This window comes from Harmonia axyridis, chromosome 3 (assembly GCF_914767665.1).
Source record: "Harmonia axyridis chromosome 3, icHarAxyr1.1, whole genome shotgun sequence".
NCBI classification, from domain to species: Eukaryota; Metazoa; Arthropoda; class Insecta; order Coleoptera; family Coccinellidae; genus Harmonia; species Harmonia axyridis.
Genome location: NC_059503.1, coordinates 18,049,933 through 18,070,627, shown reverse-complemented (window position 1 = coordinate 18,070,627; position 20,695 = coordinate 18,049,933). Strand labels below are relative to the sequence as shown.

General features: G+C 34.0%; 1 protein-coding gene across 5 annotated transcripts in view; it reads left to right on the top strand.

The window, feature by feature from the left end:
* LOC123676731 (headcase protein) overlaps window positions 1-17,905 on the top strand; it is a 173,177-nt gene extending 155,272 nt beyond the window's left edge. For 4 of the 5 annotated variants that reach the window (XM_045612892.1, XM_045612893.1, XM_045612894.1 and 1 more), the window contains 3 exons: window positions 13,138-13,326; window positions 13,547-13,732; window positions 17,101-17,905. In XM_045612892.1, the coding sequence (XP_045468848.1) occupies window positions 13,138-13,326; window positions 13,547-13,732; window positions 17,101-17,274 (549 nt within the window). In that variant the 3' untranslated portion in view covers window positions 17,275-17,905. Of the gene's footprint in view, window positions 1-13,137; window positions 13,327-13,546; window positions 13,733-17,100 lie in introns of those variants that run through there. The other variant, XM_045612897.1, reaches the window with a different exon arrangement.
* Window positions 17,906-20,695: the final 2,790 nt, after the last annotated feature.

Below are 20,695 nucleotides of genomic sequence, written 5' to 3'. Positions count from 1 at the left end.
TGTTTCTAAAATTGATATATTCAATCACTTGAATTCATCAATATGAATTATTAATTTCAGTGTTGTTTCCTCAAGCTTGGTTAATAAATATCATTTTTGAGGGTTAAAAAAAATATATGCATTAATTATGAGAGGTTAATTAAGTCTATTCAACTAAGAAAATTAGTCTCATATGTCATAATAAGATACTATATATATATATATATATATATATATATATATATATATATATATATATATATATATATATTATTCAAATGGTAACTGAAATAACCGTTCGCAGTATTGAACTCTGGAAAACTCAGAAGGAAATAATAGAATTTCAGAAGGCCAATTGTCAAATGAAAAAAAGGGTCAATAGATGGGATTAATCGAAAACCATAAACTTCAAGAAGTCTTCGGTAAGTTCAGAAATTAATAACGAACTGAGCACGATATTAGGCGGATTCAGAAAAAAGGTGGTCGAATTCAACTCCAATATTTATTACTTCAGATCCAACTGAATTATTAACTCCTCTATCGAATTCGTTTTTCATTTTAATCTTCATCCCCCGGTTTATTCCCTGATCGGTTCATCGGAATAAATTTAATTCTTGTTTTCCAGGAAGAGTCTTCACTATTCTTTGAAAGTTTTATTCAATTCGATCTGTTGATATTTAGGAGACAATTTGATGCACTCTGGAGATTAATTGAGAGAAATAAAAACAATCCCTCTAAACCTCCATATATTAAATATGAAATGGATTCGGTCTTTGGTGGAAATTCATTTTATATAAAATAAAACAAAATAATTTTCACTGGACTATTTAATTGTTAGCAACAATTGTTTCACCACACTGTGGCTTCAACAGGCTACATTTTTGACTGATAAGAGTACAGAGTTTTTCGGAAAATAATATAGGAACAAAAATGAGACACTGGCAGAAAAATATTCGATAGGATATCATAATCTTCAAAGTAATATTGGACAGTTTGCCGCCTGGGATTTCCAAACTATCGAAAAAAATTCAGTGAAGGAGATGAATTGAAATGAAATTTGATAGAAATCGCAATTGTTGGAATGGTTGGTTGGTATGGAAATGTATATGTCTATGATAATTATAGTTTGAAAATTTATGAAATATCTGACTGTTTTTTTGGAAAAATATCGGATATACATATTAATATTTTAGACAGTACTTAGGAGTACTTACTCTCCCAGAAATAAGGAGGGTAGAAAAATATTGATTGTCAAAAAATGTCAAATGTTTTATTCACATTGAGAATAATCATTTGCCTAGGCAGGAAAAGTAATATACTATGATGATTGATATATGTCTCCAAAATCAATAATTGTTGTCGGTCTGAGAAAAAATAATTTTATCGCATCAAGATTTCACTTGGGAGTTTTCGATAATACCAATTAACAGAATTTATTGGTCTTCAGTAGCTACTGAAACATCCAAAAAAAGTCATGGTTTTAAATATTGAACATTCGAGGAGGTTAAATTCTGAGAGTCTAGCGAAAATGAAGGAGAATCAATTCAGATAGTCTACTTGTTAATCATCCATTTACATTTCCTACACAAAACATTAGACAGTCAATACTTTTCTTTCCTAGACAAATGCCACTCCGAAACATTAAAAACTCATTATCAGTTCCCGAGTGAAGTAAGCTATAAAATTCGGGTAAGGTAATATCTCAATGGAAGGTTGCAACTCAAGAAGTGAACAACCTGAATGTAGGATGGGGGATCAGCCATTAGTCATATCTGCGAAAAATCTTCCATTATTTGGAAGGCTTCTGCGACGAGCATCCTAATCGGCTTTATTCCACTTTTAATCCTGTCGTTCGCAAGTCGCCACCTCGCAAAATTAAGTCCTAATCAGATCTTCCACCCCGGATTTAGAGAAAACGAAAATCCTCGTAAATGTATTCTCATTCCGAACGAGGGAGCTTCTATTTATAAGGAAAAATAATTTCACGCTATCGCCCACGGGACTAAAATAAAATCTTTTTCGGCAGATGAGGATTAAAGGATATGCTTCCGACATTCGGAACAAGAGTCTCTGGAGCATCGGGAATATAAATCCTGATGATAATATTCTTGTTTGATGAAACCCAAAAAACTCCGGGGCTCTAAGACTTGATCTCTTATATCTGTTTTCGCTGTCGTACGTGAAAGCAAGTAGAAGAACCAATCATGTCAGTTGCAATTTTTACGTCAAAACAACGAGAAATATTTTCTTTCTTTGCCACCGAATATCTCATGGAACAAAAATTTTCATTCGTGTTGGAGGATTTATTAACATTCTAGAACATTATTTTTTTAGTGGACTTAAATTTTTCCTTACGCCTTTTGGCTAATTGATACTGCACTTTTTTTTACAATTGTTTTCGGGGTAAGCTAAACATCCCCCATATGAATTCTCTACTGGTCTCTGTGATTTTTATCTCTTTTTGTTAATAATTTACTTATTTCGTTATTTGTATGTACTTTCCTTCGTTGAATAAACTGTATGTCTTTCTATTTATTATCTTTTCCATAATTTCCATCTTCAGGTCTTCACTTATCTGTTGATGGTTAACGTAGCATGAAGCTCCTATGGTATGTCTAATTATTTAGTTATGTGCAGTAATGGAAGGCATTCTTGGAATTTTTCACATTAAGTTATGTGCTTCCTGCATATGTGATGCTTGCTATTGTAACTGTCTCTATTTTACAATGATAAGTTTCTCGTCGAGTTGATGAATAGGATGAAAACACAGCCTATACCCTTTGTTTAGGCTGTGTTTTCATCCTATTTTCCTCAAATTGTTCGGTAAAACTCAATTGCCTACATATTTGGTTTTCTGATTTTCTGTGATTAAACTGATTGGGACTTTGCGTTAAGCTGCATTATTAATCTTAAGAAATAAAAATCAACTTTTTCAACGTCCTCCTAATGTTATCTAGTCCCTTAAATTATTCATCATCTCTGAGGTATCTGAAACGAAAAATATTAAACAGTAAGGAGCCTATAACCCTTGTGGTAATTTTGCTTCAGAATTTTCTGTTGTTAACTTCGTTCCCTTTATTTGAACTCTCAATTTTTTGATTCCCAGATATTTCCACCAGCTTTATCAGGAATTTCTTCATTTTATAATTTAATCATTAGTGCCAGTGCCATATTTTGTCTAAGATTTCGCAAGCCCAGAACAACGGCTGTTGTACGTTTCGTTATATTCAACTTTTATTTATATCCTCATCAATTCGTCAACTGGACTATCCATTGATTTTTCTGGAATCCTCATTATTATTTGTGTAATATTGCTTTTTTTGTAACGGATTCGATCAGTTTTTTTATATATTATTCACTTTTACTGCTTTCTCATTCACACACGCTTGACTGATGTGCTCAATTGTCTTTGAGAACTGACCAACAGACGAGATTTTTGTATAAATCTTGTCTATTCAAATATATTAAAAAATTTTGAGTTACTATAATGAGCAATTTGTTCATCAGGAATTAATTTCTTGTAGCCTCCTAGAGCCGAAAATTTATGAGAATCAATTTAAGTATATGAATGTATATTCCTTTTTTTGTGAGCTTACAAAACCTGATTATCTATTATCATATCAGTGAACATCATACTGCTTATTGTCTTAGCATAGTTATATAACATCATAATTTTTGAATTGATGAATTTCTCAAGAAGAGTGTAAGCTTTCCAGCTTGGATTCTTTCTGATTTATGTCAACCGATTGTCACATTCTCCGAGCCAAAATTTAGATAAAAAGCCATCAGTGCTTATTTTCAATGCTTTCCTAATTCTGCATATCAACTGTCAAAATTTCTAAAGGGCTAATCGTAAGTTCATTATGGAAACTAATAAACCAATAGTGTTAGATAATCAAGTACCCCCAATATTGGACCATCTGTTGCGAGTGTCGGTTGAATGTGATCCCCCACGTAATCATATCTCGTTTCATTCCTGTCTATATCAGTTGCGTCCATGATCGAAACCTCCGTTACATGATCCGTTGCCTTCGCTCACTTATCTTCCAATAAATCTGCTCACTAATCCATGATGAACGAGACGACGTCGTAAAAGCCCCAGATATTGATTCTACACCGCCCCTCAAAGAAATCACTTCATGAGGTTATTAGGGTTCATCCATTTATTTATCAATCAGGCCCACGTCAAAATTGGCAAGAATGCCCCTTGGTCTCTCGATACAAGAAATTTCCGATTGTCAGTGTTTCGATATCCGGAGCCGGATCCTCTCGGAGTCTGACAACCTCCCCCGCCCTCTATGGAGGTGATTCTTCGTTCGCCGGCATCAGACGAAAATTACGGAATGGATTTGGAAACGGCTCCTCAATAAAGAGTTTTACGTTTCGTAATATCTGAGCTCCCGGATGGCTCGTAAAAATATGAAACGCCCGTTGGATAGATCGATTTTGATTGGGTCCCAATTCTATATTGTAGGAAGAGTTATTGAATTCTTGGATACCTGAAAGTTCCGACGGAATTGATTGCAGATCGTAATACAGCCACCGACGGCTTAGAATTTGCTGATGAAACTTGAATTCGACGGTACGAATCATAGACTTATTATCCTACGTCTATGGTACGAATCAAATGCGCGCATTCGCCATTTTGTGACATTTCAATATATTTTTTTTTTTAATTATCTCTATTTCAGTATCCTAATGAGTTTATTACAATACTAAAAAACAGTGCTGTAATGAACTCATTACAGCATTGTTTTCAGTTATATTTTTCGCTTTGTGATTATCTACACTGACTTCCGATCCTATCAAATATCCAACACACTTCAATTGTCAATATAATATAGTTTCGATATAGTAAAATAATTTGCAACTTTAATCTCAATTCCTCTTGATTCTGGTGGTGTGAAATCGATTTCGTCTGACATAATTCTCGAATTAATTGCATAATTATACATTTTTTCAAAATTCGAAACGTACGATTCATATTCAATTTCCAATCACACCAACCGCCAAGATACAATACAAAAGTCACTAGGATATATACTCTGAATTTTTCATTGAATCTCCACAATGTTTCACAAAACTTGACTGAAATAGAGAAAATATCGTCTAATACTCGTTGCAGAAGGCAATTCCATCACTCATGCGTTTGAAAACTTCTCATCCGTGTTGGAATAGAAGCCCATTCTGCAACTTGTTTCAAAAGATTTTATCTCAATACTCACTCTTTTAATGACTTCTAAGTTTCCGAACTAGACTACCTCAGGATTTAAAAAAAAAATGTACACCAAAGGATTTAAAAAATTATCTAGGTATACAACTCGAGTAATATGAATTTTCGTTTGACTTCTCTCGAAAATCTTCTAGTTCCTATAAATAGCTAATATTGTTGGTGAAGTTATTTTGTCAAAACAGGAGAATATGCTCACCCTTTATATATTTCTTTCATCTGTCATTTTTCAAATGACTTGTTGGCATTCCAAAAAATCTTCTGATTCTGCACCAAGTTTTTTGACAACTGAATATAAAATGAGATTGATCCTACAAATATTTCACGTTCTCAAAGAATTTCATCGTGGACATCCTATCGTAATTCTATAAATGTTCAATTTATAATTCGTTTGAGCGCACATATACACAATCAAAAAAGGTGAATATATATTTTTCCAACTGTTCAAACTGAAACATGAAAGCTTTTTATTTATAACCTCCATTTTTTACGTTTGAATGGTCGAAAATGCAGGTTATTACTATTTTTAATACCTAAAAATATTGTGTGTTGTACAAAAATTCATTTATATCAATGATTCATATTTACCTACCGCCAGTGTCATGAATGTTTAATGCATTTGATTAATTGAACACAAAACTAAATCGGCAATAAATTCATTTTAATTGTATTTTTTATGGGAATTTATCATCGTTATCAATGCGATTTGAAATAAATACTGAAAACTATTTGTAATGCTTCATTTCTCATTGGGACCTAACAATTTTTGAGCGCTCTTTTGCTGAAAAAATCGCTCTTCGATTTCGTTACACTATATATTTACAATAGAATATATATTTTTCGAATTTTGATCTCAAACGATAGGTTCGGCTAACTCACGGCAAATTCCATTTTGTTTGCCCGTCCGTAAATACGCTAACTCCCGAACGAGAAGACTATAAGCTTGAAATTTTCAGTGAAGGTTAGTATCCAATATAAGAGTTAGTTGCCTATAACACATTCTTATTTCATCCTGTAATTTCAAAGAATGAAAATCAAGGAATCAAATTGAAAAAAAAATTTTTTCGCAAATACTTTAAGATGCACTTTCGAATATGCTAAAAAGTTCGTGAGATAACAGGATCGAACAAACCGCTGCGTGAAATCCTTTCCACTACATTTGGAAATATTTATGACCATTTCACATTTTCGACCAATCAACTGGAATCCAATTTTCGAAAGGTCTTTTTTCATCGGGCCTCTATCGATGATCCTATTTACGAGATCCTGGAGATGTTTACACAACCGCCGTCCATCAATAATCATCCCCACTGTTGACAAATGATATCGGATACAAACCAATTTCTCATATTGACAACGTCGTTCCCCTTTAGTGGTTTCTTTTTGCTTCCGATATTTTTTCCTTTGATGTCTGCCGCTTCTTGCCACATCGCCTGTTAGTCCCGCCCCCAATCTGGGTTCTGGTCAGTGTCTAATGGCCACCAAACTTTGCTTTCGATGCCATTAATACTTTTTATGCCCGGACTAGTTTTTGTTTTGTCGATGAATGATATGGGACAGCCTTCTAGACTGGGGATTCACGCTTTTTTGGCTCTTTTTGTTGTTGAATCTGAGCGCAAAACGGTGCAGTCCGATAATAAGTGTCGATTAGCCTAATTCCGATTTGATTTATCTTCGTTGGTTGGGAATGAGCTCACAGAAAAATCATGTCGATTTATACTGATGAAAGCTTGAAAGAACTTGTTCAAAAATTGAGGAATGCACTAACATACAGTTAGCACCTTTTGAGCGCTCGTTCATTTCAACAAAAGGAAAATATGGCCGGAGTTAGAAGATACTAGTGTGGACGATGATATTCAACAAGACGGTGCTACGTGTCACACAAGCAACGAAACAATCATAATTTTACAAGAAAAGTGTCCTTTCAGACTTTATTCTTCAGAGCCACATGAAAGATTAGGTGAAGATGAAATTCTTGAAGTTATCGAGAATATACAGTCACAAATGTGTGAATTGGCCATGAAAAATTTCATGAAGAGAATATTATACTGTAGCAATCTACTCGTTTGTTTTTTCAAAATGAAACCTCTTATTGGAGAACCCCTTATGTAATGCCACCCTTGTTGGCAATGTATTCTTTGAATGAAGACAACACATTTTTTCACTAAGCACTCAACGAGATTTCAACTTTCATATTAATGATAATCCATAAGTCAGAAATAATCAAAATTTTTATACGATATAAAATTACTGAAATTTTATGTTTTCTAGGAATAACTATCAATAAATATCTTTTATTTGTATGATTTTCAAACTCATGCAATCGCAATGAACAGACATATTGTATATTTATTTCACCACTGGCATGACGTCATCGATGACGAATCCGAGATACCAACTGTGACCACCTGGAAAACTACCACACACACAAAATCAGAGTTTGTATTGCCAATCCTTTAATATGTTACCGATGTACTTACTCCGATAGTGCGCATTTATAATGATTGTTTTCGATTAGATGTTCATCTACTAGACTCAGGTTTATTTGAAGTATTAATTCCAAAAGAATATGAATGAATTATAATTAATATACTAGAATATAATGTAGCGTTCGAAATAAAATCCCAAAGTAATTTTTGTGAGCAGTAAAAGAACTATTTTGACTGGCAACGACATTTTCCTTTGATCGCTGACGTCATGTAATTGCTAAAATAACTGCATAATCATTTAAATATCGAACGAATTCTATCAGCGGACCAATATTGGATGAAACCGGACCTCTCAACGTATTTGAATGATTGCCAATTTCACACTATCCGAGATCCACGCATTGATGTTCCCTAATAGTTCGGAAATATACCAATTTTTTTCCGCAAAAAGCATCGACAAAGGCATCCTCGTCTTTTGAAGAGCCGTCTGAAAGGACTGAAAACTCGCTATGCATCAATGTTTACAGAGTCAATTTGAAAATGTACAGGAGTTAAATGGATTGCTCCACGAATAGGTTTGAATGGTACAAGGGTTACGAAATCATATAAAGGAACCTCCACTCCCTTTTTTACAATCTCGGAATGCGATAGGGGTTGCCGGAGACCGTTGGAGGCTGAAAAGATCCATGATTTATATCTCACGCTTCCAGGGCGGCCAACTTAACGTAAGCGGGGTTTCAGACTCCATCAATCCTGAGATTAAAATAGAATGAGATCTGACCAGAGGATGAGTCTTGTTTGCACCCTGATATTTCAATGCTTCGATTTACGACCACTTCGTGAACGTTGATTGTGTATTTTACAAGATGAAATAGGCCTTTTTTTCAATAGTATGGAATCAATGGCTTATCTGATATAATATCACTAGATATACAGATTGAGTCGGGAGGAACTATGCAAAACTCCAGGAGCTTATTGTATACGTGAAAATAATTCAAAAAACTCATATGTTCTATTACGATTCTCATTTGTTCGAGATGAAGTTAAAGTTAGAATTTTTTTCAAGTTTTTCTCTTATAGTATCTACACTTCACAAGATATTCAACTGAAATTTGGCATGAATATTATCATTGATAGTTTACACCATGTGACATGCCAATTTCGATAGCAAATCTACAGGGTGATATTTTCTCTGGAACGCTATCCATTGTTTTCCTCCAGAACTTTTTTTTTTGGTGAGCCACTGTTAATTTGAAGAAATGTAAACAGAATCTTTGTTGATATACTAAACTTTATGTTCTCTTGTAGTTTTATCGTATCTGCTACCGATTTCGAGAAAAATTTTTTGAACGATTATCTCGAAATCCTCAGAACAATCCAACTTGTCATGAAAATTGCAGGTAGTAAGCTGTGGTGAATAAATTCAATATTAGTTTTTCTAGTTATTTTTCCGATCTGTAGCAATGATTCATAAAGATTCGATAAACTCGTATAATCATTACAAAAAATGTATTCAAACTTCAACACCCTGTATCTCGAAAACAAATGAGAATCCTATGAAAATATATTAGTTTTTTTGAATTTTTTTACGTGTACAATACGCTCCTGGAGTTTGGCCCGTTGCTCCCGACTCACCCTGTATAATTAGAACTGCTTAAATTTCATCTCGAGTGGTGTTCAATTTAGCTAGTCCACGAGAAATTTAGTCTAAAACTTAAATATGATAATGTTTGAGGTGTACAATAAAACAACAAAATTCTGGAAAAACCAGGTTTTGTAATAATAAATTAAACCATGTCGATTTTTGAATTAATTTTCATGTTATTGAAAATAACAGTTATTGCAGATCATTATTTGGAGACTATTCGTCTCTATTTCAATAATTCAGTCTGAAAAATGATCTGATCCAAATTCTATTTTTTTAGAAATTTGATTGGCCGCAGATGTATGAATAAGTTTTGAAGGATGTTCTACTTCTAGTTGTAAATATGGTTTTATTTTTTTAGAAGTATGCACTCAAATGATTTGTAATTAATATTAATGGTTGTCTTTATTCTCACATCAATAAACTGTTACATGATAATCACAGGTATAGTAATAAATATGAGAGAAGGTGAAGTCCGGATATAGGCAAACATAATCTGCTCCTCTTAACCTATAATTTTAATAACCTTCAATTAATTTTTCTCAATTAACTCCTTTTTTGGCTAATACTGAAATGGCTCTGTGGTAATGGTTTATTGTTTTTAACTTTTTCATGCTCATTCCTGTATTTTTCTCAGATGTAATTGCCCATTTTGATATTACCTATTATCCCTGAAGTCGTGTTTTTTGTATCTATTTCCTCTTCTGTCATTTGGATTTGTCGGTCTTTTTTCAGGTATAAGAAAACATGAAATAATTCTTTTTTTCTTGATTTTTGGAATGATTGCATCGTCAGAACCATGGAAAATTCGAGACGAATTTCGAAAAAGAAAGTCTAATATTTCAGAGAATTCGGATACGACCAAGTTGAAATTTTGGGTGTGTGAACAGAAAAGCAATCTCAAGCCTGTTGACGAATTTCGTCCTGATAGCGCCATCTTCAGATGGCGCTATCAGGAAACCTTCAGGTTTAATTCTGGCTAGGTGAACCGAATTAAAAAAGTACCCAATCTGATCCTACATAAATCAATTCATCACATCTGACGATTTCTTAATAGAAAATTAGTTAGACATAATTGAAGAAATCAAGATTAAGAACTCTATTACGGACAGTAGTTAGGATATTAATAGATAAAAGCTAAAATAAATTCAGATCAAAGATTGGGCTTGAAAAATACGTACACATGAATTAAATTATAAGTTTCAATAAATAATCTTTTTTTTTCATGTGAATTCGTTTCCTGAATAGTTTACATATTATAGTGAATTATATTACTCGTAAAAGAGAGCTATTCCAAAAACTAGTAAGAAGGCGTGTCCTAGGTTTAGTCAAAATTGGAAAAAAAACAAAAATTCATCAATATCAATAGTTCAATAGTGTGAATAAGTGTAGTGAAATATTACTGGAAAGGTATTCCGAAAACAAGTATAAAAGCGTGTTCCAGATTTAGTCAAAATTAAAAAAAAAAAAACAAAAATTCAAGTGGAAATTATATCAATAGTGTGAATAAGTGTAGTGTATCTAGATCTATTTTTGCAAACAGTTTCACTGATTTTCAGCATGTGTTAAATCAAATCAGAGAAAAGGATCTTTTAGCTATCTCCAGGCTGAAAAATAAGAGTGAAAAATGAATTATCTCGAAAAAATCAATTCGTTGAGTTCGAATTGAATAATTTCGAAAGTGGTTATGGATATAATCTTCGCCAAATTTTTCTGAAAAAGTTGAATTCATAATAATCATTACATTAATCATCATTGAAAATTTGACTTCTGTTTTATTGGTTATTTTATTCGACTTGCTTACCATGACAAAAATTGTTTTAAGGTCCATTCCCACACGAGTACTAAAGATATATTGTGAATATCGGTCAGCTGGATCTCTTTTATATTCGTAGGAAACGATGATTCGAATACCCACTCCCATTCAAAGGAGACCCCAGGTGCCATAATAAGAAACTCGCCCCGTGATTTCATTCAGTAAGTAAACCGGAAAACCCACCCCTCTGATGTTCGTCCCACATTCGAGGTGAGACGAGGTGCTCCTTTACGGAAGTAATAACAGCTCTCCGTACACAAATGAACCCAATGTTCAGCTCCTGAGGGATGTTTTCATGACCCAGAAAGTAAATATTTAAGGATTCCCTAATATCATATTGGATAAACATCAACCCCCCTCCCCTTCACGTGATGTTGTAGGTTTTGCGCCAAGATCAAAGGATCGGTGAAGGATAACCACAAACGACCCTTTTTGCAGATGTCATTTCCCAAGTACAATTAAAATTCTGTGTCCTCAGTGTCCCGCAAAGCTCAGCAGAAACATTTCTGTGATGATCTTAAAAAGGAGATTCACAAGTGATAACCATTTCAATAGACTTTATTTTTATCAAGGAATTCCAGGATTATAGGGGAAGTTGTTATATTCAGTTTTTTAACGATTTAATCCTATAAAGGATCCAATAATGCTATACAGGGTGGCCGTTTGAAAACGAAACAGACGAGATTACAAACGAAATAAAGTTTTTCGATAGAAATGCTCGGACAGGTCGATTTCTGTTCCGAGGGGGACAACTTAAGATGTAGGTTACGGACGCATAGCGCTTCAACCCTTGCTACTACAACCCTCACCCCCAAATTTTGAATAGGGAAGATGGGGTGAGTGATACCTCATTTGAAAGGTATTTTTATACTGATTTCAGCACAGTAATTGTTTTTTCATTTTATGTATTAGTTCTCGAAATATTCTTAACTAAGTATTTGAAAATGAAGTGGTGTTTTTATGGCACTTGTAGTGTTTTGTGAAAAATCGACATTTTGAGCTTCAAAACAACCATGACTGTGGCTTCCTTCCTAACTAACTAACGCATGAATATTTCGAGAACTAATCCCATCTTCCCTATTCAAAAATTGGGGGTGGGGGTTGTAGCAGCAAGGGTTGAAGCGCTATGCGTCCGTAACCTACATCTTAAGTTGTCCCCCTCGAAACAGAAATCGACCTGTCCGAGCATTTCTATCGAAAAACTTTATTTCGTCTGTAATCTCGTCTGTTTCGTTTTCAAATGGCCACCCTGTATATAATTCTAATGGGGCCGTTTTTTAACAATTTAATCCGTAAAGGATCCAATAATGCTATATAATAATCGCTGTTGATGGTCTGGCCCTTTTGGAGGTAATCAATGAATATTATACCTTGCTCATCCCAGAATACTGATGCCATAACCTTGCCAACTGACTGTTGTGTTTTTCCTCGCTTTGCATTCGGTTCATCGTGTGCAGTCCACTCAGCTGACTATGGATTGGCCTCCGGAATTAATTGATGGAGCCATGTTTTCCATTGTCATGAATCGACGCAAAAATTCAGGTTTATTGCACTTAAACAGCTTCAAACACTGCTCAGAATCATTAACACGTTGTTGCTTTTGATCGACTGTGAGCTCGCGCGGCACCCATTTTGCACACAGCTTTCTCATGTACAAAAATTCGTGAATGATATGATGTACACGTTCAGATGATATCTTCACAATGTCTGCTATCTCGATCAACTTCACTTTACGGTCATTCAAAATTATTTTGTGACCTTTTTTGATTTTTTCATCGGTGACAGCCTCTTTTGGGCGTCCACTGCGTTCGCCATCTTCGGTGCTCATTTCACCAAGTTTGAAAAAAATTTGGCATGATTATTCATGTTGACGCATTAAAGAATCCATAAAAATTTAGCATTATTACACATTCATTGCCACAGTTTTTTTCTTGAACCATTCCAAAAGGGTTCAATTGAATACTGATACATGCTTATGTTTTTATTTTCCATTATTTACCTCTTCATATTTTATTAAATTGAGTTTCAATTGTTTCAGACGGAAGATGAGGGCAACCATGGAAACGATGATACACGTTGCTTCATTTTATCCACTCTAGCATCACATAATCGATCCAAGGTCCAATGTGTCCTCTGCGAGGAATATCTGCTAGTTTTCGATAGGTATCCTCTGGTAGATGGCACATTCTTTTTGAGTCCGCGACAACATTCAAAATCCTGTATTGAGGTGAGTTTCTCAAACATATTATACTGTAAAACACTGGCAAAGCCAAATATTTAAATTTTTTCCAATGCTCATTCCCAGACATTGAAGAATAATTTGTTAATATTTCGTATTCGTGTTTCAGTTCAGTCCTACCAAACCAAAATACTGGTTGTGCCACTGTTTCAGAATATTGCAAATTTCAGAAAAATGGAAAAAGCAAATGAATCCTTTTTCTTTCCAGGTGAAAGTAGAGGGACGAACACAGTTTTTGACATGTGTCTGTATGGGATGTTTGGAGGGAAATCCAGGAAGACAGATTTGCTGCAGATTCTGTAACAATCGATGGGATGGTTCATCCTTAGTTCTAGGGACCATGTATTCCTATGATATTTTTGCAGCTATGCCCTGTTGTACAGAACGTATCAAAGTAAGTTGGTTTACCGTCACTTCGTAGTTGTTCATCAATGTCGGTACTTGTTTGGCTCATTGATACAAAACCAAATTATTATATCAAGGCAAAACTGATGCATAGTTTTTGAATATCATTTCAACATCAGTAGTGTCCAAAAAGTAGGCTACATCATAATTAATCAGATAAGATCAATCAGATACCGCGGTAAATTAACGATAATGAGTTGAAGAACGAATTTATCAGTTTGTGACCAACATATAAAACTTCCAAATAGGTTTTCTATTTTACAGCATCGAGTTCTCATAAAATGAAATAAAGTCGGGCCAACAAATGCCTTGTTTTCGAGAAACAGGGTGTTTTTTTTCAAGATTATTGCTCATAGCACCTTCGCTCCACAAAATATTTAATTCAGATTTGATTAGATATTCTAATTTTGAGTTTTTATCATGTGATAATATTGAATGAAAATCATCATAGTGATATTTTTTCTGGAACTGTGCCGGCTTTTGCTTTCAGAAGGTCTTCATCCGCCTTATGAGGAAATTTCAAAATTAAATAACTGAAACAAAATTTTCCTTCCAAGTTGAAAGAAGAGTGGAACTTGGCAATTCTATTTCCACTTTTAAAGGTGGAAATAGAATAACTGTCATCTAATTTCTATCAAATTTCAAACTAAGTTGGCTAGTACTTCAATTCTTAAATCTGAGACATGACTTCATAGTAAATATTCATTTCTGTGGTTTTTTTTTCCACAATAGAACAGAGTTGCATTCAGCCAAAGTACCCAATTTTTTTAATTTCACAGATAATTTTTTTTTTTTAAGATCAAGTTATTCGAAAACGGCGCTTTGTACGAGAAAATATGAAGAATACTTTTATTTTTCAAATTAGCCAAATATTCTTCAATGAACGTTCAAATTACTATTAAGAGTTGGTTTCTTCGAATTTCTGGTATTTTTATGGTATGTTATGTTCATAACAAAGAAACAGAAGAATGTGTATGGAATCTGGTGTTCGGAGAAGATGTATCACATCAAAAAAAAGCTATATTTCAAAAATCATTTCCTTCGATAGAACCATTTACGAGATATAGCCGAAAATCACATTTTTTTAACGATTTTCAACAGCCTGTATCTTTTTAACCGGGCCGAATCGGAAAAAATGGTAAAGGAAAAAAGTGTTTCTTTTGACCTCAGGAATCTTGGGTTAAAATATATGTACAAGTCAAAGACTCACCCTGTATAAAATCAATCAATATTTGAAACATTCTTTTTGATTCTAAACATTTTTTGCTTCGATTCAGATGCACCCGGTATATTCGCGAAGAAATGCAATTTTCCAATATGTATACTATGGCAATTTCCGTTAGCTTTTCTCAGGACTGGTGGATGGTGCTCCCAAAAATAGTTCCTAAAACATACGTATATAGAGTTTTCAATTTCGTACTTGTTTGAGGAAGTGAAAGGTGGCAGACTTATAAATTGACAAATGAATACGGAGAAAATTGTCGATTTCCTCTGCGAAGCACAGTAAGAGCGATATTTGCGAAAGTCCCGTTTCAGATGGAAAGCACCATATGGGAAAACGTATTCACTGTTTGGTATTGGCATTTGACATCGATCATTGCAAATCTAATCTTGGATGTTTCTCAGATATTTTCGCGATAAAGTTCCCCACTTCATCTTACATTCAATGGCAAAACGAGTGCCTCCACGACTTGACTGATCGATTGGAAGACATTTTTGCCATTCGGGACTCTTTGTAACTAGATTGAAAATACAGATATATGCTTCTCGATATTTGGTTATTCGTTGCTGAATATTTGATAGTAGACTTGTTATTCGGTTTGGGAAATTTTCAAAAGTCTGATGTGGAGTTTGGATGAAAGCAGTGAAATGCATAATTTGGCAGTATAATAAATATGAATGTTTATCGAAGTTCCAATAGAACTGGATGATCTGAATTTCGTGCATTATCAGAGTTGTTCGCAAATGTTTTCATATGGAAATTTTATAGTATGGTTTGTCTCGATTAAGTAAAAACAAATATAAGTATAACGATTTCAGTCGAAATTTTTTTTGGATTAGTCTAGAAAATCACTACCATATTATACGCGTAAACATACTAGGTGGTCCAAAAAGGTCCAACGAATCATTTTAGTGGATTCTACGTACAAAAATAGTGGGGGTTGCTCAAGCAATCCCTATACCTGAAATGAATACTTGAGAGTTATCGAGGAAGAACTTTAAATGAGGAAAAACCGCAATTCCTGTTTGGAGTTGTCTGTTGAACTTCCGAAAAACACAGAAAGAAACTAAAATCTTATATTTCATTTCATACAAATTTTTCGCTGGGATTGTTAGGAAATACATAAACCAATACAATTTTCAATTACGAATAATTCATTACAATTCTTGAAATATCAAAATTTAGTTATCGAAACATAGAATTTCAGTTTCTTTCTGTGTCACAGATTACTCCACACAGTTAGAAATTGCAGTTTTTTCATATTTAAATTTCCTCCTCTATAACTCTTTAAATATTCAGTCAAGGTATAGGGTTTGCTTGAGTAATCCCTACTCTATTTATACGTAAAATCGACTGAAATAATAGAAAATATTAGTTCTAATTTGCAAATCTTGAGTTTTGATGAATTTGAGTTGTTTATGTTCATAATCTTCTGATGAACACCCTGTACATTTTTCGTCCAAAAAAGTTGATAATACAACTTATTTGCAGAATCGACAATGATCAAGGTTTTTTCGAAAAAACTTTTTCTGCAAAAATATTTAAAAAAATTTGATATCTCGTCGCCTTTTTTTTTCACCTTTTTTTTCATAAGAATCCCATTAACTCATGAATCGTTGAGTTTTTACCCAAGGTATGGCAAATTCCTGAAATGGTCATCGAAAAAGTTATCTAATGGTTCAATGAATATCTCGGTGTGCCATTTGAAATAAGGAAGAAGTATTCTTTTTCCGGTATAACCGGAAGTTGTGGCGATCTGAAAATATTTTAGCGTGAAAAATCATTATCTCAAACCCTGAAATTCAAATTTTCAGCACAAACTCATGATAAGTTTTACATAAACGTTTAATACGCCATCATGGTGAATCACCCTGAATATAATAGGAACCAACTGGGTGGAATTATCATAATCATCCGTGGCAGAGTGGTTAAGCCGTTGGTTTATCATACCTCTATATCGTACATTGGAGTATTTTTGTTATTTAATTGATGGAATCCTTGTGTTTCAATGATTTGAATATTTTATAAGATATAGGAAATAACAAACCATAGTCTAAAATTTGCAATGTTTTTGTCTTGCTAGTCAATGATTTTATCAAACTCCCTAAATTAACATGAAATCAATTCTTTTTCAGTGCAACTCATGCTTTAAACCCGTGCTACATCCAGCTCAACGCCTCAACTACTTCAGCGACTACAGCCACATGGTTCCCTGCCCTCACTGTCGCACGCTGGATACGCATTTCGTCAAGTCTCTCCAGTACTGCTTCATCCAGAACTCCGTGCGTCCTTTCTCTAGGTGGCCATAGCCCATTGCCCCCGCCAAGGCACCTCAGATGGCACCACCATCACCCTCTCCAGATCCGCTAGATCTGGATCTGGGGCTCCTTTGGCGGGAGTTGGCAGGAATGCGTCTGGATGAGTTTTGCCATATACAGCTCACGAGGTCGCGGTAGACCAAGGCGCACGCGCATAATTCCGTAGGCGGTAATGGTAAATCTCACCGCATTTAGTTTCATTTGTTATTATGTTGTTGCATTTTTAAATTCGCATGTTCGTTGAAAGTAACTTCTTTTTATATTGTTGTATCTCAATTTAACCGGACAGTCAAATCATGTTGCTTCAATTAGGTATCGAAAGATGTTTCCATTAGAGTTTAAATTCAACGAAGTAACGACACTTATACATTATGGTCTTCTGGGGGAATTGTGAGAAGTTGGTTTCAACACATGCTTAATATAAATTCGTTGTGTTATTAGTTTCATTATTATTCGTTCGTTAGCTTTTAGTAAATTTAACTCTAAGTCTTGAGACAAAATATTTAATATATGGAAATGTGATTATATTATGTTAAGTTAGATCAAATTCATTTCACAATGTTTATTATATGCACCCTAGTGCTAAGGAAGAAAAGAAATTAATACACTTTTTCAATTTTTTCATTGGTATATTATTTGCATTGGACTGATGCATGTTTACTGTTTGGTTCCGTGGTCTGTGAGACATATTGATGAATTTTGAAAAATGATTATACATTATGAACTTAGTAATATCTATCGATAAATTATATTTGCTGTGTCCCAATAACTAGTGATAGGTGTGACATAAGACGACGTCCAACGTTTAGGATCAGTCGTCATCAGGGCGTGAGTGTGTTGTTTTTATACCGTTGAAATTCTTCAACATCTAATGCGAGAATCGAGTTGAAAAGAATTGTCGGTCTCCCTGCGAGTAGCACTGCCAATCAGTGGGGGCGGTTGTATTTTTTTTCTTTAATTCTTCGATAGAATTCCGACTGAGAATTTTAAAGTAGGTATAGTTCCCTAGAAAGAACTTAAAAAGGTTAATCAACAATCCTTGAATTCATCGAAAAACTGCTGGTTAAAATTTTTAACCAACTATTCAGTTCTGAAAATAAACATGTCATTGTTGTATTATTGAAAGATAATATATGAGAAAACATAGCGAACAAAAAGCAATAAAAATTATGAAAGCAATAATTACTCATATTGAGTATCATTTGACTTCTATCGATAGTGGTCGACGACATATTTCATTGTGCCAAAAAGTTCTTAACGTTTAACAACCGTCCCCCAAACATTCGCTGCCGCATTCAGTAAGCCTTCCAGAAAATAACGTACAAAAAACTCAACCGCGCTCAGATCTATTTGCAAAATACCTCAAAACAAATACCTCTTTTTCAGATCAGTAAAACAGACCTTAAGGCGGATTTAGGAAATTGCTTCAAGTACAAACGGTTCGTTACTTTTGCAAATTTTATATGATAATGAATAATAATAAATACATTTAACCAATTGTTGAGGGTAATAATAAACTAATTCCTATCTCCGGTTAGCCAAAGTTTAAATCAAGGCGCCTTGATGCTCTCTCAGAAACAAAGTTGACGAAAACAACTCAGGATTTAATCTCATGGTATAGCCGTTGAATAATCTTACTCAGGAATTTTCGACACGATCGTTGATATACAGTCTCAAGTTCAAGACTATTCCTTGTTTCATTGAGAATTGTACAGTTTTTGAGGGTTTTCAATAGACTCCATCTGCTCCATAGTATACCATTCAGGAGAAGGTGGATGAATATTAACCAAAAATATATCAAAATAATAGTACAAGATGATTGTGGTGTGACTGTGACTTTTGTTTCTTAGATATCTCGAGATTTATTTAAACCCAACTCTCATATAAAAACACACTTTTTTAATTATAAAGTTGTTTATCTAGTACTCTGAAAATTATTCGATGTCTAAAATGTTACTGTTGAATATAATAATCATTTCACCCTAATAAAAACCTTGTATATGAGCCATCATGAGTAGATGTTCTAAAGAAATTATTATAAACTGAGATTTCTGAGAAAGCACTAAGGTCATTTATAAACCTACAAACTTGACCGACTTGTTTTTGTACGCGTGGACGAGTGTGCTTCAAAGATTAGTGGCTCTTTATGTATAGTAGCCCTTAGATATCCTAGTATTGTGTCCCCCCCTTTAGAGTAATGCTTGTTTTGCATTCTTAACACCCACAAGAACTATAATATTCACCTGCTTGTGCTACCCCTACCATAGTCTTATGCTCGTATATTGAAACGCATGTTTCAAATTGGAACTTCTTGTAAATCGTTGACATAAAATGGCGGATGGTAGAAAATTTTCAGTGGAACCTTCGAAGTTAAATCACTTAAAACTAGTATCATATATTATGTAATAAGTTATATCAGCCAGATCAATCAAACATTTTTGTTGTCCTCAGACTATCATTCACAGTTTTTCCACACAGAAACGCTCAGAACCATAACCTGAAACCAAATGAAAATAGTGACTCAAGAATTTTTAGGAAGAGCAGTTATTTTGATTACCACTTCATGCTAAAATCAATTTTATTCTCTATCTTGAAAAATTGAATTCTGCAATAGTTTAAGGTCTCTCATTGCCCCAAACTGAATTTTCTTGGTTTCATAATATCTGTTCAGATTAGAAACTGATGTAAATGATGAAAGTGAACGAAATTTACAGTAGAATCCGTCCATTATCTAACAAACTTATGACCTTTAAAAAAAATAACCAATTAAATATCAATCAATAGTTCTATCCAGAAATTGAAAAATATGCAATTGTGATAGTCGAAAATTTTCTTCCATTCTCCGAAAACCATTTAAGTGATCAAGACGACCCCTATCGTCTCTCAAGTTAAGGCCTAAAATTAAGAAATCATTGTTTCAATATTGAAACCTAGTGAAAGGCTTCGAAAAAATTGTAAATATAATGTTTTTGAGCGTATGAGAACCCAAAATAAATTGATCATTTCGAGAACGATTGCATTGTATGAATATAACAATAATCTTAGTGTCGAGTACTCGTAAGTTTAGGACATATATAGTAGTTTTTATACTTGATTGTATGAACATAAAGTTACGAATCTAGGTGTAGTCTTTAAAAGAGGCGTGGGCACCCCAGCTGGTGCGAGGACCAAAAGGTGGCTGCCAGAGCTCGACTCATTCCAAATGAAAGATGTAATCCAAAATGGATGAGCAGACTTGAAGGAAACTGTATGATATTCACCTCAAAATCACCTCATCATTCTCATGGCGAGTTACTTCCGTATTACTTCCTTGTGTTGCTTTGCTGCTTCGAAATTTATTCATCACAATAAGTATCTATCAAATGTCAGATTCGATCTCCTACAAAATTAACCTCTTCTGCCTCAAGAGGTA